The 26,544-nt window shown below is 37.8% G+C and overlaps 2 protein-coding genes across 2 annotated transcripts in view; one reads left to right on the top strand and one right to left on the bottom strand.

Annotated features, from left to right (window-relative positions):
* The window catches only part of PRORP (protein only RNase P catalytic subunit), a 132,939-nt gene that overhangs the window by 28,468 nt on the left and 77,927 nt on the right, over positions 1 to 26,544 (bottom strand). The gene's annotated exons all lie outside the window — the stretch shown is intronic.
* On the top strand, positions 12,087 to 26,436 carry LOC124508947 (60S ribosomal protein L23a-like). Its single transcript, XM_047075665.1, has 4 exons — positions 12,087 to 12,092; positions 12,322 to 12,515; positions 24,727 to 25,087; positions 26,362 to 26,436. Exons 1-4 carry the CDS (start codon positions 12,087 to 12,089, stop codon positions 26,434 to 26,436), a joined length of 636 nt encoding a protein of 211 aa, XP_046931621.1.

Genomic DNA, 26,544 nt, shown 5'->3' with positions numbered 1-26,544 from the left:
ACCTGAGTCAGTTTTAAAACAAAGAAAAGAATGGTTTAAAATTTGACCACTATCCAGGAAATGGTAGCCACAATATTTTTAAAGGATGCTAAAATTAGAATGTATGTGTACAGAATGCAGTCTGAGTAGTAACTCTGGTGATAGTGAAATGATTTATAAACCACCAACTCTGTGCCAGTCTGCACAACATTCCTATCAAGCACTCTGTTTAAAAAAACTTTTCTCATTTTTTAAATAGAGAACAGAGCAGAAGACCCTTGGTTTTCCAGTTAGACAAGGCAGGACAATTCATGTCCATGGGAAAGTTATTTCAGTGTGACATACCACTGAGTTGAAATGGCAATGGTATGGCTTCATTTACTTACTCCTATTAGGCAATATAGGAAATGCAGAAGCAATAATGTGCCTGTTATCTGTCACCTGCCAAAAGGAAGGACAATACTGTTTGTAAGATGTAGACCAGGCAGGCATCAAATTCTAGAAAATATTGCAGTTGGGAGTTATCACAAGAAAATCATTTTATGAACTGTCTTAGTCAGCGTGGGCTACCATAACAAAATATCATAGACTGGGTGGCTTAAACAACAGAAATGTATTTCTCATAGTTCTGTAGGCTGGAAGTCTGAGATTAGGGAGCCAGCATGGTTGGATTCTGGTAAATGCTCTCTTCCTGGCTCACAGACAGATGCCTTCTCACTGTGTCCTTGGCGTGGCAGAGAGAGAGCTGTTTCTTCCTCTTCTGACACTAATCTCAGGTCTCTTCCTCTTCTCATAAGAACCCCCCATGACCTCATGTTAACCTAAACATTGGTAGTTAGGGCTTCAACATGGCAGGGGTACACAATTCAGTCCATAGCCCATAGCATGAATCAGATCATCTGTTTTTATTTACCCACTGCCTGATCTAACCAACTCATGATATGCTGCCAAGCTGGCATTCAAACGGTGAAAATGTGATCATTTGCTTTGAGAAATATTGTTCGTTTTCGGGGAGGCAGAACATCTCTGAGAAAAGCACAGTATATGGATTCCGTGCAGTACTAGACAGCTGTTAACCTCTGGGCAAGTCACTTAACCTCTGAGCCTGTTTCCTCATATGTAAAATGACAAAAATACAACCACTTACTCCAAAGAAACATGTGAGGATAAAATCAGATAATATCTATGAAAGGACTCAGTAAGCTGTAAAAGACTACATATTGTTATTGTTAGGCTATGAAAGCACAAAAATGTGGTCCATTTATACATGGCTTTGAAAGATCCTAAAAGATTACGATTTTAAGAGAATTAAGTTTTCATGAAAAAAAGAGTGGACATATATTTGCAAAGATGCTTTAACTCCTTGATTTAAGCACATTCATTTCTTCTTAGTTTCACTGTCATCACTTGACTTCAAGATGCAATTAGGTCTCCTGACTGGTCTTCCAACCAGGATTCTCCTGGATCACTGCCAGGTTACTTTTCCTGCTATTCATTCTACTTTCTGGGATTCATCCCAATTTCTGGGATTCTAGGCTATCCTAAATTGTAGGTATGACAAATCCAGAATTACCTGGTGAGGAGAGGGCTACATATGAGGTTTGGAAATTATAACACAGAACAACATACACAACACAGGAAGAGTAGCATAGTGGGAAGACCATGGACTTTGGAGTCAGATTGGCATTTGAATTCTGAATCTATTACTTGTATTTATTTACTCTAGGAAATGGTTTAATTGCACCTCAGTTTGTAAAATGGAAAGTTAATTGCTTACTTCATAGGGTTATTTAAGCACAGTGTCTAACTTTATTAGTTGTGTGTTTTAGTTTCTGTCCCTTCATATAAAACAGATAGAAAAATAAGATGTTAATAAAAACAAAATGGTTATGTGCATTGTATATTTAGAGTTTTGTTTGCTCCACTGCATAATCAGGTACTATATCTAAAGTGCAAGAAGATAAAAAGGCTACATTGGAAAAGGGAACAATTTAACAAAATAGTTCACATCTGTTCCCAAAATAAATCTTTTTTTTTTAATGTTTATTTTTGAGAGAGAGAAAGGCAGAGCACAAACAGAGGAGGGGCATAGAAAGAGGGAGACACAGAATCCAAAGTAGACTTCAGGCTCCGAGCTGTCAGCATAGAGCCTGATGTGGGGCTAGAACCCACGAACCGTTGAGATCATGACCTGAGCCAAAGTTGGACACTTAACCGATTGAGCCACCCAGGCGGCCCTCAAAATAAATCTTTTGACATATTCAGATATCTCCTTGGTCAAAACATCAAATGTAAATCTATGGTTACACTGTAAATTAAGTTTGAGATTTACATTTTTGTCTGTAGAATAGGTTGGATTTGAAAGAAACAAAACTGGAGATGAGAATCCAGTTACGAGGATATGGTACCTATTTAAGCAAATGCTAATAAAGATTTGAAGAGAAGGCTATAGAACAGAGGGAAGGAAGAGAACTGATTTGAGAAATAATTAGAAAGTAAAATTGGCAAGACTTGGTGAATGACTGGATTTGAGGGCTATGGAGAGGGAGGAGTCACAAACCACGCCCAGGTTTCTACACTGGATGCCTGGAAGGATGGTGGTATCATCTGTAGGAGTAGAGGTTAGGGATGAAGATGCTGACTTCAGTTTTGGACATTCTTAGTTCAAAGTGCGTACTTGTCTAGGGTAGAGATGCAGATTTGGAACTTGACAGCCCAGAAAGTGGATGAGATCCACTAAGGTGGAGCCTGAGACAGAGCTTCAGGGAATAACAACACTTAAGGGGTAAGAGGACCTCAAGTATAAAAGATGACAAGGAATGGTCAGAGTACAAGAAAAAGGATAAAAGTATGGACTCACAGAATTTACATTTCAAGAAGAAAAAAAATAAAGTACTAAATATAAGAGAAAATGTCTGAATGCCTGTATCTCCCCACTGAATTCACATATTGAACGCTAACCCTTAGTGTGATATTAAGTGGGGACGGGAGTCTTTTGGGGGTGGTGATTAGGTTATAAGGACAGACCCCTCCTGAATGGGATTAGTACCCTTAGAAAAAAGGCCAGAGAGATCTCCCTTGCCCTTCTGCCATGTGAGAACACTGTGAAAAGTTGGCTATCTATGAACACAGAATCAGGCCCTCACCAGAAACTGAATCTGCAGAGCCACGAACTTGACTTCCCAGCACCCAGAACTGTGAGAAATACATGTTTGTTGTTTATAAAGTTACCCAGGTTATGCTTTTTTGTTATAGCAACTCAAATGGACTAATACAAGGACTAAAATATGTCCACTGGAACTGGCAATTAGGAAACTATTGATGGCCTCAGTGGGGCTAGTTTCAAAAAAGTGATGGGGGCTAAGCCATCCCTTAGGGGTTAGGGAGTAAATGGATAGCAAGAAAGAAATTGTATACTAGTCTTTTGAGAAGCTTAGATGAGGAAGAGAGAAACTAGAGAAAGCTAGCTGTTTATGAGTTAGTGATTAAAGCAATGGAGATCCAAAGAATCAAAAGCATGATACAAAGAGGCCAAAGTAGAATTTCAGGAAAGAGGGACAAATAGATCTGTTACAGAAGAACATGGATTTTGGAAAGAAGTATTTATAATCCTGTAACTTTGCCCCTTACTAGCTATGAGACAAATTACTTAACCCTTTTTGAGTTGTAGTTTCCTTATCCTTAAGAAAGAAATACCACTATCTGTGGATCCGCTGTGAGAATTAAACGAGATGCTACATATAAAAGTGCCTTGCACAGGCACCTTCTGCTTGCTCCACAGAACACACTCAACAAATACTAGCTTCTATCTCCCCACAGAAGTCACTAGTAACATTGAAGAGTGTCATTTCAACTAAGCAGTGAAGATGATGTTAAATTGTCCTAGATTAAGGCATTCAGTTATGAAATATTACAAATAGGGAACAAGAATTGAAAGAGGAAAAGGATCTGAGAGAGTTAACCATGTTTGAAGCCTAAAAAGGTTGAGGCAAGTAAACTGCCAAGAAAAACTAAGGCCAGAGGAGCCCTCATGTCTTATATATGATTAGTGTATGTCCCAAAATTATTTGAAATAGAGGTCCCCCACTGGTCTATAAAGGGTGCAATTTGCAACAAAGATGGAAGCTGTAGAAAGCTGGACATGGACAGGATCACAGGTCAAATGAGCCACGTCATGGAGGAAAGTTTTGATGGAGCCTGATGCTGTTGATCATTTCAGCAAAGATCGAGGAAACAAAATATTTAAGAATATTAGCTTCCAAAGCAGACTTGAATTCAAGCATCCCTGGGCCTGTTAACAAGTGTGAAGCACACAGCTAGAGAATTTGTGGGTAGAAAACATTCCCTAATTGCACAATCTCTAAACCTTCCCATCTGATTCTAACTATAACAGATGTTCAAACAAATATACGTCTCAAGTTTTCCAACCCAAATGCACAAAGAATTACTCTCTTCAAACATACATTCATTCTAATAATTAGTCTTGACATGACAGCTTTCTTAAATAAATTCAAAGTTATTCCAGATGGGGTGTGTGTGTGTATGTGTGTGAAATTATCAATATTTTCAGCTTCATATGTTGGTTACAGAGAAAACCTAACGTTTAAAGAATTTAGAACTGCACAGACTCAAAAAGCAAGATAATGGTATAATGGAATCCAATGCTATTCTTTTTTCATATCTCTCTTCCTAAATAAATACAAGAAATGCAACTCTCTCTTCAAAATACAGGGCACAGACTTCTTACCAACTGCACATTTACTGACCGCAAATCAAGGTGGATGAGCAACCACATAGCTCGGAAGAAAAAAAAAGAGAGATGCTGTGATCATGTGAGGGAAAAGAAAACTAGAAAAAACTTCCCATGTTTCTCTGTACAGGGAAGAAAGAAAGAAAGAAAGAAAGAAAGAAAGAAAGAAAGAAAGAAAGAAAGAAAGAAAGAAAGAAAGAAAGAAAGAAAGAAAGAAAGAAAGAAAGAAAAGAAATTAGAGAACTCTTTAAAGGCAAAGAAAAAAATCTTCCAATTACTACTGAAGGTAAAGAAAGAAGTGGTAAGTGAATTTGAGAGCAACTTAACACAGGTAGTCTGAAGAAAGACAAAGGTTGGTTTCTCCACAAAACTTCTTCCACCCCCTGGGAGAGAACTTATGTGCTTTCCTTAAAGAAAAGAGTTGCACTCTGGCAATGCTGGAATGTGGGAAATGACTGACTTTATTATAGGAAATTAATTTTGACAAACATCCAAATTAAGCATAGTAGACAAGGTCACTGTGTGGAGTTGAGCTGGCTGTGCACTGCACAACTCTAGGGCAACATTCACACAGACTAAGATGTGAGAGCCCCTGTGGGTGATGCGCAGCAGCAGCCCTGATGGCAGGCATGTATTGAAAACAATGTGAGCTCCAAGAGGGCAGGGGATTTTCTCTGTTTCATTCATGGTATCCCTGGCACAAAGAATAGGGCCTGGTACTTAAGACGATCAATTAAAATGTGCTGCATGAATGAATGCATTAATGAATACAAGAAAAGGGGAAAACTGAAGTTTGAGAGCAGAGGGGAAGTATATGTTAGAGCAGGATTCCTTTCAACTGGAAGACTGAGCAAGTAAAAAAATCCAGAACCTTGGAATGGAATTCCTACCTGTTATGTAGGAGGAGAAAGAAGGGATGACAGAACCAGTTTGAACTGTCTTGCCAAGTTTTATTGTGCTCTGGCATGGACTTATTAAGAGTGAAGCTAAAGTTATATTAATAAAGAGGGGTGGAAAGACCATGTTGGCATAGATGGGAACTTTTCTTCTTATTTTTTTCTTCTTAGTTAACAGGCTAAGTATGTCAAGAAAAGTTCACTCAATTGCTTTTTTTCTATCAAAAGTATCTACATGGCCATAACCATACAGGGAGGTGGAAGTCAGAAGAGGATTTTCACCATAATATGACTCCCCCCCCCCAACAAATAAATTCTTGAACACATGATCAAGTAAGATGAACACTGCAGAAGTGATCTCTAAATTGTTATACACTACCATAGTGTTAGCTGTTTTTATTATCCAATTAATAGAAACAGAATTCACAAAGAAAGATTAACCAGTCACGTAATGTCTACTGACCATATTCTGAACTTGAGCATATATGCATGTATATAAAATAGGTAACTTATATTATTCCTTGATTTTCATTCTGTTCTATTTATCAGGTTTCAACTAGACCTGTAGTCTGTTTCCTTAGAACCCTCAACATCATCTTTACATGATCCCATTAAATATATATAGAATTTCTAAGGACATGGGCTGTTTCTATGGAATTTCTTTACGCATTCACAGTATTTTTTTTAAGTTTTATTGATTTATTTTGAGAGATAGGGAGAGAGAACACTCGAGCACAAGTGAGGGAGGGGCAGAGAGAGAGAAGGAGAGAGAGGATCTCAAGCAGGCTCTACACTGTCAGCACAGAGCCCAATGCAGGAACCAAACTCATGAATTGCAAGATCATGACCTGAACTAAAATCAAGAATTGGACGCTTAACTGACTGAGACACCCAGGTGCCCCATATTCACAATGTTTCTTAAAATTTCAGCTACAAAAATTTATTTCAGGAGAGCTGATGCCTCTATATGTCCTATTATGATTCCTCTGATGACATATCACAAACAAATCATCTCACCAAAGAAATTTGCTAAGTTGCTCTATATTCTGAGCAATACAAAGGTACTTACTGAACCATATTTTTTCTGTTCACAATCTGTTTTCTGCCATGGGTTTTGGGACACACCATCTGTAATTTCCATTAAAACAACAAAAGCAAACAAAAACAAAACATATAGCTCTTCGCTGTATAAAAAATCTGTAGTTGGCTTCTCTGGGAGGAACCACTCCTACTCACAGCCACTTGATGTTTATCAGGATCTATTAGTTGAGAGCTGTGAAAAATAGAGTGGGAAGTTCCCTGTAACCAAAACAAAAATGTTACAAATACTTACGTGATCCTTAGCAATACCTGTCTCCTATCCACCATATGTTTAGGAGTTTAGTAGGTTATAGAACCCACCAAATAAAGGACAACTCTTCATGTGGTAATGTGATGTACCAAGCCATTAAAGCTTTATTTTCCTATGGGTAATAAATCCACATGGTTCAAAAATCCAAAAGAAACCAAAGGGTATTCACTGAAAAGTTTCCCTCCCATCCTATCCTCCAGCCACCTAGCTCCTTTCCCCAGAGGCAACCAATATTTTCCACTTGTTGGGTGGCCTTCTCAAGAGACATGAACAAGCAAGTGTGTGTGTGTGTTTTCTTTCCCCTTCTTTGCACAATGGGTGGCACAATGTATACTGCTTAGACTCCTAAGCACTTCTCCCACTGTGCCATGGATAGGGAATAGGCTTCTTATATGGGTTTTTTGGTCGTTGTTAGATAGAACGATAGCAGTTTCCTCAAGTGCTGTGTTGTGAAGGAGCTTGAGGCCAGCAGGCTTGAAGGACAGTATGTTGTGAATGTTCTGTAATATCTGCTACAGCCATCTATTCCCGTTCTGTGCCTTACTTTATCTTCTACATGCTTCTATTATAAGAATTACCACACTTTATTATGCTTGGGAAGGGGTGTCTAAAGACAGGTACCATGCTCTTTTATGGATATAATGCAAGGTGCCTACCCAGCACAGGACCTAGCATATAATTAGCATTTAATAAATATTTACTCAGTGAATCCCACAGCAAAATTCCCAACGTTTAGGGAGAATGAGAGAGCTTTTCATATTCATGGAAGAGCTACTTCCCTCCATACAAAGATAGATTTGATCAACTCTGGAACTGTAGATATACAATGATGGTGTATTTGAAACACAGGTGACAGTGTTCTCCCTGTCCCAGTCAGAATTTTCAGCAATGCCATGTGGCACTCAACCTCCTTGAGAAAAAATAATTTTACAGAACTTTACACAGGATCTTATATGTATAATCACCTGGTTTCCAATCACTACCATGTAAAGGGAAAATGGTTGTATAACATGTGATTTCTGAAACAAAGGTGAGGTGAGAGGGAGGTCAGGTGATGGTGAAATAAAAATGAACGGAAACATCATGAGTGAAAAAGAAAGTTTATGATTATTTTTTAAAAATCCAGCAAATGAGAAAAATTAAGAACATTTCAACTGAACTTTACTCATTTAAGACTCCATCTGCTAATCATTCTCATATAAGTACTGCCATCTACAGTACATCTAGGAATCCTGGTATTTTTTTAGGGAGGAAATAACAGAAATGAAACGTCTGGCACACAACAGGCTAATATGCCTTCATGCCCTTTTAAATACATGCATTTATCAAAGTTACATGGTATATTTTCTCTTTGTCACTTTGAAAAGTAATAATGCTTAATGGGTTGGTTATTATCTTTTAAAATTTTATAGTGTAAAGCTAGAGCTTATGATTTTAAGTCTTTAAATTACATGTTATGTAACTATTAATAGTGAAGAAAAAAGAACTAATTTATAATTTTAACCTAGAATTTTAAGAAATATTTTAATATGCTCAAATTCTCATTCACTTCATTTTGTTGTAAGATACAAATTGGGACTCTCCAAGGAGAAGTAAAGAGAGTCCCTTTTTTGAAGTGAAAAGAATCTCTTATTTTTGGTGGGATTCTCTTTACTGACCTGTGGGTTAGTGTAGGGACAGACAGGATGGAAAAGGAGGAAGGGCCATCAAAAGTGAACAGACTGACTCATATTTGTAGGTACAAGCTGGAAAAGCCTAAATGAATTTATCCCAAACCACAGGTGATCTTCATGTTCCCAAGAGAATATTATACCAATGTGCTGTGTTGTCACAACACAGCTTTTAAGGGGGCGCCTGGGTGGCGCAGTCGGTTAAGCGTCCGACTTCAGCCAGGTCACGATCTCGCGGTCCGTGAGTTCGAGCCCCGCGTCAGGCTCTGGGCTGATGGCTCAGAGCCTGGAGCCTGTTTCCGATTCTGTGTCTCCCTCTCTCTCTGCCCCTCCCCCGTTCATGCTCTGTCTCTCTCTGTCCCAAAAATAAATAAATGTTGAAAGAAAAAAAATTAAAAAAAAAAAAAGGGGCGCCAGGGTGGTGCAGTCGGTTAAGCGTCCGACTTCAGCCAGGTCACGATCTCACGGTCCGTGAGTTCGAGCCCCGCATCAGGCTCTGGGCTGATGGCTCAGAGCCTGGAGCCTGTTTCCGATTCTGTGTCTCCCTCTCTCTCTGCCCCTTCCCCGTTCATGCTCTGTCTCTCTCTGTCCCAAAAATAAATAAACGTTGAAAAAAAAAAATTAAAAAAAAAAAAAACACAGCTTTTAAGGTAAATAAGTGGAATCCATTCAAAATACACTTTAGAATCAAAAAGAAGAAATTTGATTTTGGAGATAACATAACCACCAATATTAAGAAGACAGTGAATTTTTCTGGGTTGTTTATCCAACTATTGCCAACTGGGTATAAAATTTCATCTTTTTTCTCAAATCCCATCCTATTATGGGTACGAAGTGTTCGACAATAGGAAAAAAAGGGTGATATTTAGTACTTCCCCCACACACACCCTTTACTCCCTACCTCCCAAGAACTACTTTGCTACATAGTGCTATTTGAACATGTTGTCTGCACACAGAATCAGCCCCCCTTCTTTCCCACCTCCTCAGCTCTAGTTATAGAAACCTAACCTAGTCATAAAGAACCAATTAAATGGTGATGTCTGTCCATAAAGTATTCTTTTATTCCTCCTTAGCTAGAAGTAGTTTTCCTTAGCCTATGATTTTTTTTTTTTTTTTTTTTTAGTTTTTCTGAAATACTTCTTAGGGCCCTTATAAATAGTCTACATATGAACAACTTGAGTATTTACAAGATTATAAACTCCTTGACAAGGAGAGAACTGCATTTTACTCACCTTTGTATCTGCCACAATATCCAGCACTATGCCTGGCACAGGATAGGAAGTCAGTAAAGATTTAACGAATAATGTGTGTTTACATTTCAAAAGTTATATTGTCCACAAGTAATTTTTTTGAGAAATATCATGGCACAAAGATCAACAACAGAAGGGTCTTTGTTAAATATTTCTTGGGCAAGGAAAGCCAGAATCTATGGCAACTACAGTAAAATATACATACTTAAGCTCATGGTTTTTATAAGAGTAATACTTAGTGTCATTAAGTCACTAGCAGTCTAGTGACAACTTAATATTATAACTTGTCAGAGCTGTGGTTAGGCTAGGGGCATTTGATTTACAAGGAGCTAAAACTTCTAAAGTTCTTTTCTAATCATTAATTTATAGACTAGACAGATTGTACTATTGCCAGGGAGATGTCATAACTACCAGAAAGGAAAGCATAACAAATTCTAAAACATACCAAATGTTGGGAAGAAGGGCAGGTATTAGAATCCTTAGCCTTTTGTTTACTGATTTCATTTCTTGGGTCTCTCTTCACTACAGTAGAAAAATGCCCTACGAAGGTATTCAAGTGTTAAGGCTCTCTTATTCAGAGTTCCTAATAAGTTTATGTATGTAGTATGTTATACTACATAAAATTAACTACAACAGAGTTTCTTTTAAAACAATCAAGAACAATATATTCAGAAAAGAACACAAATCTATGCAGAGATATGGAAAAAATTAATTTATGATACTAGCAAAACCAATCAATATCAGTGATTAGATATGAACATGGACAGGTGGAAATAATTATCAGGAAAAATTATAATTAAGCTAAAAGAGAAATAGATGAAAAGACATCATTAGTGTAACCCTGGAAACAATCAATAAACTTCCCACAATCCCAACCCAAAACATACCACAATCAACCAAAAGGAGTTTGTGGTCAAAGATAAACAAGAGCTAGATACAAACCATGTAATTTCAAAGTTGGGAAATGGGGAGAGAACCAAGGAGACAATAATTACCAGGGAGGGAACACTATTGTAATTAGGTAGCTTTGGGGAAAGTTATAATTATGAAGGTCAAGGTGCTACACATCTGATAAAATCCTTAATTAGTTGTTGTTTCAGTAATGTTTCATGTTCTTTAGGTATTTTCTAGTATAGGCTGTAACATTTTTTTCCATTGGAACTTTAGAAAGAAAATAAATTGGAAAGGCTGCATTATGTAGTGTTTAGAGCATAGGCTCAAGCCAGATTTCTTTAATTCAAATTCTAGCTCTTGCTTAACTAGCTTTGTGACCTCAGGGATGTCACCTAATCTCTCTAAGCTTCAGTTTCCTCATCTACAAAATGGGAGCTAATACTGGTTCTCACCTGATAGGAGGATTTGTTTTTTATGAGGGTTAAATGATTAATTTAGTAAATTAATTTATTGTTTATAAGGCACTTTGGAACTGTCTCCCACAGAAGTGCTACGTGAATGTTTGGTAAATAGTATCGGTCCTCAATATTCCCACTGTTCATCTGACTTAAAAACTTTGAGATTGATCTGATTGCTGTAGATATCTGGCACCTCAGTCCAAGTTAGCATGTTCCAATTTTAAGGTCCCCATAGACCACTCTGATGGCCATGATCGAGATCTCCAGATGTACATATTATGATGACACTAGGTGTAATTTAAAAAATGGTTTTCTATTTTTGAAAAAGCCCTGCTTTGACTTTACTGTCTGTCCTTCATTCCCCCTGCTATGATTTCTAACTCTGTTTCTATAATTTTAGTTAAAAGATAGTTATCCAGGAAACAGTATACCTCTTACTCAGGGTGCTTAAGTGTTCACTGCCTCCAAATCTGCCATGACCCTGAAGAAATTAAAGGGCACACACACACACACACACACACACACACACACACACGTCAGGGGAATACATAGAGAGAGGATATAAGAAGATATGCATCATTTCCACTGTTAGATATATGACAGTACACATTAAAGCTGCGGATAGAGTGGGGTCTGAAGTCTCAATAAGACCATGTAAAATCAAGAAGAGCTCCCACATAGAGGTGCTGGTGTGATACCTAAAGAATACTATAGTAGAGCCTTTCAATAATTTATCAGTGAAAAATCAAGTAGATGGAGAGTAAGATAATGGCTTTATTCCTAATAACAATCTCTAGAACATGGATAACAAGAAAAGGAAAACTTGAAAGGTTAACACATGGAGGTAAGTGTCACTGAGACTCATGACACTGGAAAGGTATGTTCTATTCTAATGATGCTGTTGTGGTTGACGAACTGTGATGCTCTCCTAATACAGATTACAAAACAGATATAGACACGATATACAGTAGTAACGGGAAATGTCACCTCTCCCAGCATGGGTGAGAGATTTCATTCTGGTAAAAGTAGAGCACCTGATAAGTTGATATCATATTGACAATTTCATTTCTCAGCAGAGGAAACAACAAAGAGAACTGCTATTCAGGAGTATAAAGACTGTCGAGGAGGAAACTATAGATGATGTGACAACGGCTTTAAAAGACATGATGGTCCTCACTAGTCTGGACTTTATAAGAGCAAAGGAAGGAAACATTTCCCATGGGAGGACCCTAGACCCTGAGAGAGAAAATGTCAAAGTGTTCAGACAGTATGGAGTAATTCCAAGCTAGAAACTCTAACAGGGAGTATAACCTAAGACAAGTGGAAGGTAAGGCTTTAAAAACAAAATTGTAATATTATTGACTCTATTGAGAAAAAAAGGAGAGAAGCAACTAAAGAAAAAAATTAAACACAGGTAGAGATGCATTTATTAAAGGATGAATAAAAAAAGTGGTGCAAACTCACTACAATAATATCAAGAAATTTAACGCCCAGAAGGAGATTATTTTTTTTCCTAAGCACATGACCTTTTTGTTTCCTGCTCTTCCTTGCCTCCCCTCTCCGCCCCACCCTGCTTCTCCTTCAGGTCAGAACTGCTGGTTAAGTTCTACCTAGCAAGGAGACCAGAGAATTAGAATCTCAGCCTGGGAAAAGAACTTGAGAGTACAAAATGGGGCAAAGACAGTATGTGTTAGGGACTTGGCAGTATCCAAAATAAGCTATTTTATGGCCATCAGAGTGGTCTATGGGGACCTTAAAATCGGGACATGCTAACTTGGACTGGGGGTGCCAGATATCTACAGAAATCAGGGAGACAGGGCTAGCCCCATCAGTGGATCTGAGTGGTATGTCCGTATTTCTCATGACTTTTTCTGTAGGTAACTGTTATTTTGAGCTTTTTGTTGCTTTTACTGAATATGCTCTGAAGTTCTTGAACCAAATCTGTAGTACTGTTACACATATGTCAATTTTTGAGGCCATTCTTTCCAAATACTGGACTCTGAGTGTAATAAATACTGAATAATGTCTCCCAGCTGTTTCTTGGTGAGTATCATTTGTTTTCATCCATGGATGCCTCTGGTGCTGGTCTTTGGTGAGATCCACTGAGCCTGGCATCCTTTAATCTCTGCTGTTCATATATTCAGGTCCAATGACTATTACAATTTGTAAGTTATGGACAACAGAAAATAAAAGTTCCAAGTTATATTCAAGTTGGAAATGCTGCACAAAAGACTGAATGAGAAAAGAAGTACAAGAGAATTGACTGAAAAAAATAATTACTCCAAGCGAGTTCATTTTTCTAGGCCTGGATGAATTTCATCCTAAGATACCAAGAAAACGTATATATATAATTGTGCAGCCATTACTGGTTATCTCTAAAGAAGGAAGAGTGGAATTCTGGAGATAAACAAACATGACTAATTTTCAAAAAGGAAGGAAATATAAATCTCGAATACCACAACACCAGTTCAGAAGAGGAACAAGACCAAAGAAGGTCAGAGTAGTAACACAACCAAGGTCATGCCACAGGAGTGGTTAATTAGACACTGCCTCTGGGGCCCACCACTGGACCCTCAGGTGAGCATGCTTGCATGTCATGCAGGCACACACACCACAGTCACAGTAGGGCAGGATACAGACTTCCACTGCCGTTGTGAAATGTCTCTAACCGCATCTGTGTCTTTATATCCTCCAGAGTCAAAGTCCCAGGAGGAAAAGCCCACCTGGCTAAGCATGGATCTTGTCTGTCCATTTTAGTTGCAGGGCTGGGACCAGAATGAGGTGACTAAGGCCCTTGCCTTGGGCACAAAATTTAAAGGGGCACCAAAAAATTCACTGAATAAGATGAACAGTACTTTAATGCAGTATTTTGCACGATCAAAATCAATGCACAAAAATCCACGATGAACAAAATATCAAAATTTAAAGAAAGACAGGTTCAATAATAGTGCCACGCCAAGCCATACCGGTGCCTATGACAAAAGGGACAATCAATAACAGTGATTCAGTTTTTCTTTAAAATTTCGATATTTTGTTCATCATGGATTTTTTTTTTTAGTTTATTTACTTATTTAAGTAATCTCTACACCCAATGTGGGGATCAAACTCATGGCCCTGAGCTCATGAGTCCCATACTCTTCCAACTGAGTCAGTCAGGCACTCCCATCATGGATTTTTTTACATTAATTGTGATTTTTAAAATATTGCATTAAAACATTTATCCTTATTAATTACTGCATTTTGGGGCATCTCCTTAAATACTACAGCTGAGGTGAGTGCCTCATTCTTACCCCAGCCTCAGGCCTGCCCCTTGGTTCCAAGGAGCAACAAGAAGAACTGTTTGGAGCCATCTTTGATTTCCCCTGTGGGAGGGCATGGCTCCAAAATAGGAAGTGAATGTGGATGCTCCTTCTGCCTGGAACATAAATCTGCCCTGCCTCCCTCCTCTCTTCTTGATTGTCAGGTCTCAGTTTAGATCTCACTTCATCACTACTGATTTAGTTATTCCTCTATGCTCTCTCAGTATCCTATACGTAAGCTTACCAAATATTTACCACAGTGTTTTTACAATTTATTTGTTTACATCCTCCCCCAAACTACAGTCTTAGATGACACAGATTCTGGGATATTCATCCTTACATCATTCTAATACTTAACATAGTGACTCATATTAGGCCCTCAATAAATACTTTCTGAATGAAAGGTATGGAAGCCATATCATAGGGGAGTAAATGAAATGAAAAGTATTGATTCCAGAAAACAAGACTCAGGGAAATATAAATAGTTGTCCTCATCTACCTGAATGGCTGTCATGAGGAAGAAGGCTGAGATTGCATTTCTCAATCTTTTGTCCATTCTCCACCCTCCTGGAGGAAGTTCATGACACATCCATCACAACTGGCTCACAATGATATTAAATATTCATTTAATATATTTTTTAATGGGATTTTTTTTTGGAGGGTGATGGTGGTAGTATATATGCTGGAAAGGATCTCATACCCCTAGAAGACTGTGTCAGAATGCTAGAGAAGCAGTACATGTGTTATTCTCCCCGAACCTGAGAATCATGGGACAAGTTTTTCTTATCCCATATAGCTTTATAGGAGATCTAGAACCCACTGTCAAATATTATCCCAGAACAGGTTTTGGCTCAACAGAAAGAAGGATTTTTACCCTTTAGAACTGCTCATAAACAAGATAGGTAGAGATGAGAAATCATGAATGTGCCATGACCATGAACATTGCAGCTCCTTATCAGAATGTTGCAAAGTGAATCTGGCAGGAAGTGGAGTGAGATTAGGGTGTGGGTTGAATAGTGAACCTCAAAAAGATATATCCATGTCCTAATGTCTGGAAACTGTGAACTTGTTTGAGAAAAGAGTCTTTTAAGATGTAATCAAGTTAAGGATCTCCAAGGTGAGATCATCCTGGATTACCCAGATGAGTCCTAAATCCAAGGACTACAAGAGACAGAAGGAGAGAGGTCAGGGACACTGAGAAAGAGACATGAATATGGAGACAGGGAGAAATGAGACAAGTAGATTTGTGAGAACTTCGAAATTGAAGAATCTTTGTTTCTAGTCATTTCCTGCTTAGCAAAAAACCAAAACAAAACAAAACCAAAAAAAACCAGAAAACCAGAAAAACTGAGACCATATGGAAAGCTACCACTCAGGAAAGCTTTTCTGCGATGTTTCCTGAAACTGACACCTCTACTCTTCATGCAGTAAAGAAAAGGGTAAGTATTTTAATACAATCAAGTAGCATTTCTGTTGGCATACAGAAACTACAAAAAAATTAACTGGTAATGTTGTGAAGTTGATGGTACCAACTTATCTTTAGCAAATGCATGAAGCTATGTCTAACACGTAGGATTTAGATGTGGACTCCATCCAAATGTCATGTATGGTCACTTAGGAAATGGTAGCTAATCCAAATTATGCAGGTAAGGGACAAAGTATGCTCTTCTGAGGGTCCACCAAACACTTTTCAAATACTCAGTGTCTAAACAATGTCACGTGTAGGCCACTAACTTTCATAAATGCTGTATGTCCCTTTGTAGAAAAAAATGTTTCTGTAGGCCCATCTTACTCTGCCCATAACTTGCTATTAATTTACAAAATGGGCTTTAAAAAATCTGTGACTATTTCTTAAGCTTTTAAAGAAAATGTAAATACCCAAAAATAATGACATTCCAATTTCACACTTTTTGGATTGTTAATTAAAAAGGGGGATAGCACAACTAAGAAAAAGGAATAAATCTTAACTATATGTCACCAGTGATTTTTACACCTCGAAATTGTTTTCATAAGACCAAATACTTTAAATAAAAAGGAATATTTTTCTCCTTCCAATGTAAGTTTTATTTGCTAATCACAAAACCATTTTATCAAACAGCCTAGTGTGTGATGGAGTTGGGTTGCACACAGATAATAAGAAAGACAGATCCGAACCCAGATCTGGGAGATCCAAACCCAGATACCTTTGCTCCTGCGCTCTTAAGCCGTCTGTCATGGTGTCTCCCAAGTTATTACTCTATTGGTGTTAACAGGCTACCCTGAGCTGGTCCACCAGTGTCTAAATTTATTTAGTTGTTCAAAATATTTAACGACAGTGTACTATGTGAGAATGTGTTGAGCCACAAAGGTGAAAAATACAGAGAACTGCAAGAAATAGAGTGACATGTAGGGAAGAAAAAACATGGACTGTAACAAATGTTCATCGATGGGTGAATGGATAAAGAAGATGTGGTATATATATACAATGGAGTATTACTCAGCAATCAAAAAGAATAAAATCTTGCCATTTGCAACTACGTGGATGGAACTAGAGGGTATTATGCTAAGCAAAACTGGTCAGTCAGAGAAAGACAAGTATCATATGACTTCACTCATATGAGAACTTTAAAACACAGAACAGATGAACACAAGGGAAGAGAAGCAAAAATAATATAAAAAACAGGGAGGGAGGGGTGCCTGGGTAGCTCAGTCAGTTAAGCATCTGACTTCGGCCCAGGTTGTGATCTCACAGTTTGAGTTTGAGCCCCGCATCAGGCTCTATGCCGACAGCTTGGAGCCTGGAGCCTGCTTCAGATTCTGTGTCCCCCTCTCTTTTTGCCCCTCTCCTGCTTGCACTCTGTCTCCCTCTCTCAAAAATAAATAAACATAAAAAAATTAAAAAAAACAGTAGGGAGACAAAACATAAGAAACTCTTAAATATGGAGAACAAACAGGGTTACTGGGGGGGCGGGAGTTGTGGGAGAGGCGATGGGCTAAATGGGTAAGGGGCATTAAGGAATCTACTCCTGAAATCATTATTGCACTATATGCTAACTAACTTGGATGTAAATTAAAAAAACAAACAACAACAACAACAACAAACTATAACATAACGAGTGGCAAATGCTACAAGACAGAGACAAAATAGGAATTCCAAAGAGAAAGAGATTATTTTTAGCTTGAAATAAGAGTAGAGTGGTAGAATCTGGGAAAATTTTTGAGATGTGCCCGTGTGATATCTCAGAGTCAGCTCACTAGAGGAGGTAAGCAATGGAATGGTGATGATGATGATAACATCACCTATTAACTGAGCACTTATCAACATTTAAATTGCATTTTTAAATTTAATTCTCACTAAAATCCAATGGGTAGGTATTTGTCCTCCTTTTATAGATGAAGCAGTCAGAGAGACTGCATCTCTGTGGCATCTAAGTGGGCATAGGCCTGGGATCCTGCTAAGCATGGACAATAACAACAATGAACAACATAACCTCAAACAAAGAATTATCTGGCCTAAAATGTCAATAGTGCCAAGTTTAAGAACCCCTGGGCTACGCTATCTGGTCTCAACACTCCTGATTAAGATAGAACGAGGAATGTTCTACTTTAGAGAGCAAGTTAGAAAGAAGGAGATGAAAGAGGTAGAGAATGAAGAGGACTGAACAGAAAAAAAAATAAGAAACTCTGTAGCTTGAAGCTGGCTAATTAGTATGAGAAACATTAAAAAAGAAAGAAAAGAAAATGAAAAAAGAATAGCCACTCTTACAGTTTCTGACACAGGAAAAGAACTAAGAACAGAGAACACAGGCAAGGCAAGGCAAATCAAAGTCTTTCTCAGAATTAAAAGAACACGGGAATCTTGAAGGAGGTTACATGTAAAAACTTGAAGTTACACTGCTTTACTGAAAACCCAGTGATGTGTGCGTGCATAGGAAAGTCTTTTAACACCAAGTAAATCTAGCAAATTATACCAAGGTACTCTGGTGAGGTTTGTTGTGGGGTGTGGGGCAGAGGGGGAATCAAAAACAACCCCAAAATAAAACTAAGGAATTAGGATAGACTGACAACATCTCTGATATAATTATTATAAGGTATTTAAAATTTTGTTGTTTTAGGACTAATAAAACAGTTCTATTTATATATTTTAAAAATAAGTTTAAAAATGTAATCTACCTCTAAATGGCTTTTTGGACCACAGTGGCCAAGATTCATCTGATTTCCTAACAAGAATGAATTTAGGAAGGGGGAAATTTTCCAAAGAAACAAAGAAAAAATTAGGCCACTTAAAAACTAAAAGCTTGGGAAAATATTTGCAATAAATATAATAAGGTCCAATATACTTGCTTTATAAAGAATGCATACAAACAAAATAAATTTTAGGCCCAACAGAAAAAAAAGCATAAACATATAAACTTACAGAAATAACATAAATTTACAGAAGAAATCGAAACTGCTAACAAACATGAAAACTGTCAGTCTCATTATTTACTTAAAAAATACAAATGAAAACAAGATACTTTAGATTCAATGTAATCCCTATACCAAAACATCAGATGGCTTTTATGTAGAAATTGACAAGCTGATCCTAAAATTCCCATGGAAATTTAAGGGACTTAGAATGACCAAAACGATAAAAAAAAGAAGGTGGAGACTCACATTTTTCAATTTCAAAACTTACAACAAAGCTACAGTAATTAACACTATGTGGTACTGACATAAGAACAAACATACAGATCAGTGGAATAGAATTGAGGGTCCTGAAATAAATATTCACATTTATGGTCAAGCTAGATCATACCTTATACCATATATAAAAATCAACTGAAATAGATCAAAGATCTAAATATATACATATACACACATTCTACATACATACATACATATATATACATACATATACATATATATATTTACATACACACACACCCACACACACCCACACATACACACACTGGTAAAAAATTGAATGAGACAAAAAAAAAAAGAATAGAAATACACCAAAATATTAATACTGAGTGTTGAGATTATGTGTACTGAAAATTTTTTCTTTGAAATATTATTTGCCAGATTTTCTAAAGTCAACATTAAAGAAAAGCTTTTAGAAGCATCAATAACATTAAGAATTGGTTTATATTACCTTATCTATATAAATTTAGGGTATGAGATGCTATTTCTCAAAGGTTGGTAGTCTGAAGACATAAAATTAAGCTGAGATTCTACCTCTGTTCAGTTCTTTTCAAGAAAATGCTAAAGCTCTCAGAAATACCACAGCACCCTCTTTTGGAAGAAATGCATTGTTTTTCACAGGGAGTCTGCTGGAATCACTAAGTTTTAGAACTGAGAGTCTCTTAGTATATTAAGCCTGGTTTCCTCATTTTTTTTTTTTTTAATTTTTTTTTTTTCAACGTTTATTTATTTTTGGGACAGAGAGAGACAGAGCATGAACGGGGGAGGGGCAGAGAGAGAGGGAGACACAGAATCGGAAACAGGCTCCAGGCTCTGAGCCATCAGCCCAGAGCCCGACGCGGGGCTCGAACTCACGGACCGCGAGATCGTGACCTGGCTGAAGTCGGACGCTTAACCCACTGCGCCACCCAGGCACCCCTGGTTTCCTCATTTTATAAACAGGAATTTGGGGTTCAAAAAGGAAACACTACCCAAATCATAAAGGGAGGTAGCAGCAGAGCTGAGAATAGAGCCCCACATTAGATCCTAACCAGAGTATTTTTTTTCTTTTCATTTTTTATTAAGCACATTAGAAAATTTTTTTATTAAAAAATTTTTTTAAAGTTTACTTATTTATTTTGAGAGAGAGAAAGTGTGTGTGTGTGTGTGTGTGTGTGTGTGTGCGCGTGTGTGTGTGCACGAGCAGGGAAGGAGCAGAGAGAGAGGGAGAAAATCACAAGCAGCTTCCGCATGCTGTCAGTGCCGTGTCGGATGCAGAGCTCGATCTCACAAATTGTGAGACCATGACCTGAGCTGAAATCGAGTCGGACACTCAACTGACCAAGCCACCCAGGCGCCCCTAAACACATTTTTTAAAGATTAAAAAAAAAATAATACTCTGCCATTCTTTGGTAAGTATGAGAGCCTAAACTCAAAAAGTCTCTAGGCACCCAGCCATTTAAAGGAATTATTTTAGAAGGGGCGCCTGGGTGGCTCAGTCGGTTAAGTGTCTGACCTTGGCTCTGGTCATTTCACGGTTCACGGGTTCGAGCCTAGCGTCAGGCTCTGAGCTGTCAGCACCCGCTTCAGATCCTGTGTCTCCCTCTCTCTCTTCCCCTCCCCCACTTGCACTCTCTCTTTCTCTCTCAAAAATAAACATAAATTTTTAAAATAAATAAATAAAAATAAAAGTATTATTTTAGAAGGGCACATACATTCTTGCCTGTTGCTTGATACAAATCAGAATACGAATTTATAGGAGCGCTTGGGTGGCTCAGTTGGGTGAGTGACCAACTATTGATTCTGGGTCAGGTCATGATCCCAGTGTTGTGGGACTGAGGCCCGTGTTGGGCTGTACGCTAAGCATGGAGACTGCTTGGGATTCTCAATCTCTCCCTCTGCCCCTCTCCTCTGCTCTTGCTCCCTATCTCTCTCTCTCTCTCTCTAAATTAAAAAAAAAAAATTTATAATACCTCACAACCTTTGCATCTGTCTATTAATAACACATCCTTATTATAAACAGCAACAGTAGGGGCGCCTGGGTGGCTCAGTTGGTTAAGCGTCCGACTTCAGCTCAGGTCACGATCTCGCGGTCTGTGAGTTTGAGCCCCGTGTTGGGCTCTGGGCTGATGGCTCAGAGGCTGGAGCCTGCTTCTGATTCTGTGTCTCCCTCTCTCTCTGCCCCTCCCCCGTTCATGCTCTGTCTCTCTCTCAAAAATAAATAAACGTTAAAAAAATTATAAAAAAGCAACAGTAGATAAGAAAGTAAAATCATTCTGTTTAGTTCTAAAAAAATTATTCTCTAAATCTATTCTCTAGTGAGAACAGATTCAATATTAGTTTGAGGCTTCTGAAAAAAATCTGCTATCAGATAACTGACCTAATGTACTGGGATATTATTCTGGAGTAAAGTCCTACAATTTCACTACTTAGGCTGGTTTATGAATGTCTATTCATAAAGGGAAAGAAACAGTATATAACTCTTTTCCAAAAATATAAATAATATAGGGACTATTTCAGCCTTTATTCTCCTATTTGTAGATCTGAACAGTATACCTACTTCCCTGAAAGGCAGTATTCTTTGAAAGAACACCCTGTGTTTTCCTCTTATTTGAAGGATGCCTAGCAAAAAAAAAAAAAAAAAAAAAGATGTGACAAGTGTTGAATAAAAGAAGAAAGTATGGCTTCTATCATCAGCAGCATTTTAACAGCCTTTAAAGTATACTGAATACTGGGGACATGATACTTATTCCTGATTGATAGTTATTTGTCTATTGATGCATCTATAAAAGTAAGAATCATTAATTCTTTTGACAAATATTTACTGAGCAGCTATTGTCTGCAAGGCATGGTTTTAGGTGCTGGGAATATAGCAGTGAATAAAAGAGGCAAGGTCTCTGCTCTCATGGAAGAGAGAAAGCAAAATGAGAACCAGTAAACAAAGAAAAACAAACGAATAAGGTGATTGTGAAATGTGAAGACAACAAAATGGGTACCTAAGAAAAAACATAAAATTAATTTTTACAGTGTTGAACACCCACTAAAAATTGTTCACCAGTTCCACTGTAGCAACTGAGTGAATCCTATATATATGACTGTCCATTATAGTGCAATGTGATGTGGGCATAAAGCCTATAGTGGCTTGTTCTACTGAAGAAAACTGGAGGAGGTGAACTGTTGTGCTCTTTTTTTTCTCTTTCCAGAAGTTTAGTGGGCATATCTAAGTATTCCAGATATTTAAATTAGTTTATTTATCTAGTATCTAAATTAGGCAATGTTTCAGGTATTTCTAGCTAGTCACATGTGTTGATTTTCAAGATAATTAACACTTACCAACATGAGCTTCTTCTTACGAAATTCTGCCACTGTCAGAATACTAGCTATTCTTGCCACTTCTGCTGACTTCCCAGTCTAACTCTTCTCCATGGGCTCAGTCAAGACTCCTAACTACGAGCTAAATGTTAAAAATGAAAACCACCCAGGTGTAACTGAAATCAGAAATGTTTTATATAACTTTGACTTTTCCTCATCCATTCTGAAAACAGAGAATGAGATGATGCATCTTCACTATCCAAAATTAGATTTTTTTAAAGTTTATATATTCATTTTGAGAGAGAGAGCATGGCCAGGAGAGGGGGGGAGGGGGAGGGTGATGGTGAGAGAGAGAGAGAGGATCCCAAGTAGGGATAACCCTGACACAGGGCTTGAACTCATGAACTGTGAGATCATGACCTGGGCCAAAATCAAAATCAAGAGTCAGACACTCAACCGACTGAGCCACCCAGGCGCCCCTGAAATTAAATATTTTGTTAGTGGAAAAAAGAAAGAAAGAAAGAAAGAATTTAGATGTCTTCCAACAAATAATTAACGATAACTCAATTTATACATAGGAACGTTCTTCTAGTTATTCAGCCAAATGTCTTTCTCCTAGTCAAAACTTCGTAACACCTAATCAATTTCTTTTTTTCCATTTGTGAGTTTGAGTGTGTCTGTCTGTGCGTGTGTGCACACACGCACACACACATATGCAATTCTATGAGTTTTATCAATACCACGATCAGGATACAGAACAATTTCACCGTTAATTAATTTTTAATTTTTATAATTCTATGCTGGTTAATATTTTAACACTAGCATTTATTTTTTATTTTTACAATTGCAATATAAAGATCTTATCTGTTTTAGAGACACTGCTCTAGCAAAAAAGGGAGAAGGTAAACTGGCACAGCTTGAAACTAGAGGTAGGGGCAGAAAACTAATAAAAAATACATTAAATATTGCTACAGGGAATGCAATTCAACTCTAAGCATTGATGCCAAGAAATCAAGAGAAATGATTGGGGGGGGGGGGGAACTAATAAGTTTCTAACAAGGGAACTAAGAATAAAAATGACCTCAACACAAAAGGGTATGGCTTGCTGTGATACATACCACTACTTCTTTTGCATTCATTAGGAAATTGGTTGCTAAGTCATTATATTCAGGCATGGACATTTATCAGAAGAAATATACTCCTGAGGTTTAAAAGTCTAGAACTATCTTGTCCAATATGGTAGCAATTAGCTACGTTACTATTGGGCACTTGAAATATAAGTAGAATTGAGGTGCACTGGATTTCTATGAAAATTACTATTCACATAGAATATAAAATATTTCATCAGTAATTTAAAAAATATTAATTACATGCTGAAATGATAACATTTTGGACATGCTGGGTTAAATAAGATTTAATGTTATTTCACTTGTTTCTTTTAATTTTTTTATATGGCTATTAGAAGATTTAATCTAACATTATATTTCTATTGAATAGTGCTGATCTACAATGTTACTCTAGAATGTTACTGGTCTGTTCTGTGAAAACCACTCTGTAAAAGCTGACAGCACTGTACCAATAAGCTGGTAATATGCATTAAGAACTTTAAGAGGAGTCAGAAGAAGTGGTCATGTCTGCGCACTTGAATCCAGCCAGTTTGGGCAGGAATATAAACACTGATCAAAGAGAATAGGTATAGATAGCTATATTCTACTTTGAAATATATTTTTAAAATCCACACTAATTAATGAATAGATGAGAAAGACAAACAGCTAACAAAACAAGTATAGTAAAATGTTAATAGTAGAATCAAGGAGATGGGTGTACAGATGTTTGCTGTAAATTCTTTAAACTTTAATGTATTTTAAAAATGTTTCATAATAAAATGTTGAAAAAAAAAAAGGGAAACAGGAAGCATTGTCTCAGCATGGAATAGTAGCTGATAAGGATTAAACTGGAGGGTTAGGAGGCCTGTTCCAGATACCATCGCTGTTAAAATGTATACTTTGCAGTTTCTTTGTTGGTGGAGAACAGGACAACGAACTATTAATGTATGCATAGTAATAGTGAAGAAAGTATTTTTTTCTGACAACTACAGTTCTTTATATTTGTTATCTGAATTCTGCCTTCAGGAAGTAAGGCTTTTCAATAAAACTATAAGGTCTTTTACTTTACGTTCAAAAACCTTCTTTTAAGAGTAGAGAGTTAATTCCTTTCATGAAGATGGCAGCGAAGGCAGAAGGAAGCCCTTGCCCCTCCCAAAGCCAAAGCCAAAGCAAAGGCTTTGAAGGCCAAGAAAGCAGTGCTGAAAGTCGTCCACAGTCATAAAAAAAAGATCCGCAGGTCACCTACATTCCGAGGACCCAAGACACTGTGTCTCCGAAGGCAGCCCAAATATCCTCTAAAGAGCGCCCCCAGGAGAAACAACCTTGACCACTATGCCATCATCAAGTTCCCCCTGACTACCGAGTCAGCCATGAAGAAAATAGAAGACAACAACACTCTTGTGTTCATTGTGGATGTCAAGGCCAACAAGCACCAGATCAAACAGGCTGTGAAGAAGCTCTATGACAGGGGCGCCTGGGTGGCGCAGTCGGTTAAGCGTCCGACTTCAGCCAGGTCACGATCTCGCGGTCCGTGAGTTCGAGCCCCGCGTCGGGCTCTGGGCTGATGGCTCAGAGCCTGGAGCCTGTTTCCGATTCTGTGTCTCCCTCTCTCTCTGCCCCTCCCCCGTTCATGCTCTGTCTCTCTCTGTCCCAAAAATAAATAAATGTTAAAAAAAAAAAAAAAAAAGAAGCTCTATGACATTGACATGGCCAAGGTCTACACTCTGATCAGGCCTGATGGAGAAAAGAAAGCATATGTTCAACTGGCTCCTGACTATGATGCTTTGGATGTTGCCAACAAAATTGGGATCATCTAACCTGAGTCCAGTTGGCTAAATCTAAATATGAATTTTTTCAACATAAAAAAAAAAAAAAAAAGAGTAGAGAGTTAAAAGGCCCAGGAAAACACTTCAGCATTTATGTCATGTAGGATATAAATGTAGGCGCATGCCCAAAAGGCTCTGGCGTCCTTAGGTAAATGGCTTGACAGTTCATTTGTTCAGCATTATTAGGCTGTTAGTCCTGAAGAAAAAATAAAAGAAACACAACCACCTTGAGAAAAGAATTCAAAAAGAGACGACTCCACGTGATAATAATCTACTATCAGCAAACTTCAGGGGTTAAAAATCAACATACTGAATGCAATGAAGTTCATGTGTTAGAATTTCAACACTGTCATCAACAATGACAAACAAATGGCAAATGTATAATCACTACAGAGAAGAAAACTTCTCATCGACTTTCTCAATGAACAGCATTGGAACACTGCTAAATAATTAATATAAATTATGTGTCCTAAAATAGAAATGGAATGGACCTTGAGAAACAATCCAGGTTAGTTCTATGGTCTCATGAACATAAAAACTCTCACATTAGAAAACAGATGAATGAGGCCCAGAGAAGCTCACTGTCTTACCTAAGGTCACCTGGTCAAAAAACATTGGTGGTGGGAATGGTGTGCAGTTTTTCTGACATCTGATATATGATGATGTTTCTGGTCTACAGACTTGTGATGGAGAAAAAGAGATTGGCTTCAGGTCAGGGGTGAATATTTAGGAATGATCTATCACCTTGACCAAAAGGTTTAAACCTGGTGCTGGTTGGTGGGAATATAAAGTATAAAATAGCTATGGGCCTGCACAGTGTAGACGTAGCCAATATTTAAATCAGAGGTCTTAACCAGTAAACTATAAGCTACCAACAGACTCTGAGGTTTCATGTGAATGCCACTATCCTCCCCCTAACTCTACAGCTTGGCCCCCTTCTCACTGCGAAGGGAAGTAAGAGTAACACCAGTGTCCTCTACCCTACTCAGGGAATTCGCTAACAGCATTCCCCACTCCTCTCCCATTTGATGACCTCAAGCCTTTAGGGATATGAAAAACACTATTCACCAGAAAGAAATGGAGAACCAAACAAAAGGTACGTTGTCTAT

This window comes from Lynx rufus, unplaced genomic scaffold (genome assembly GCF_022079265.1).
Source record: "Lynx rufus isolate CCGP_SWC_20201006 ecotype Redwood Valley unplaced genomic scaffold, mLynRuf1.p SCAF_13, whole genome shotgun sequence".
NCBI lineage: Eukaryota > Metazoa > Chordata > Mammalia > Carnivora > Felidae > Lynx > Lynx rufus.
Note: the sequence above shows the minus strand (reverse complement) of the source record. Positions and strands in the feature narration are given on the sequence as shown.

What these genes read in the sequence shown, in the direction of transcription:
- LOC124508947 (XM_047075665.1), top strand. An exon ending in AATGTCAAAGTGTTCAGACA is followed by an intron (nt 12,516 to 24,726) that starts GTATGGAGTAAT and finishes CCTTTCATGAAG; the next exon opens with ATGGCAGCGAAGGCAGAAGG. An exon ending in TCTATGACAGGGGCGCCTGG is followed by an intron (nt 25,088 to 26,361) that starts GTGGCGCAGTCG and finishes CTAACTCTACAG; the next exon opens with CTTGGCCCCCTTCTCACTGC.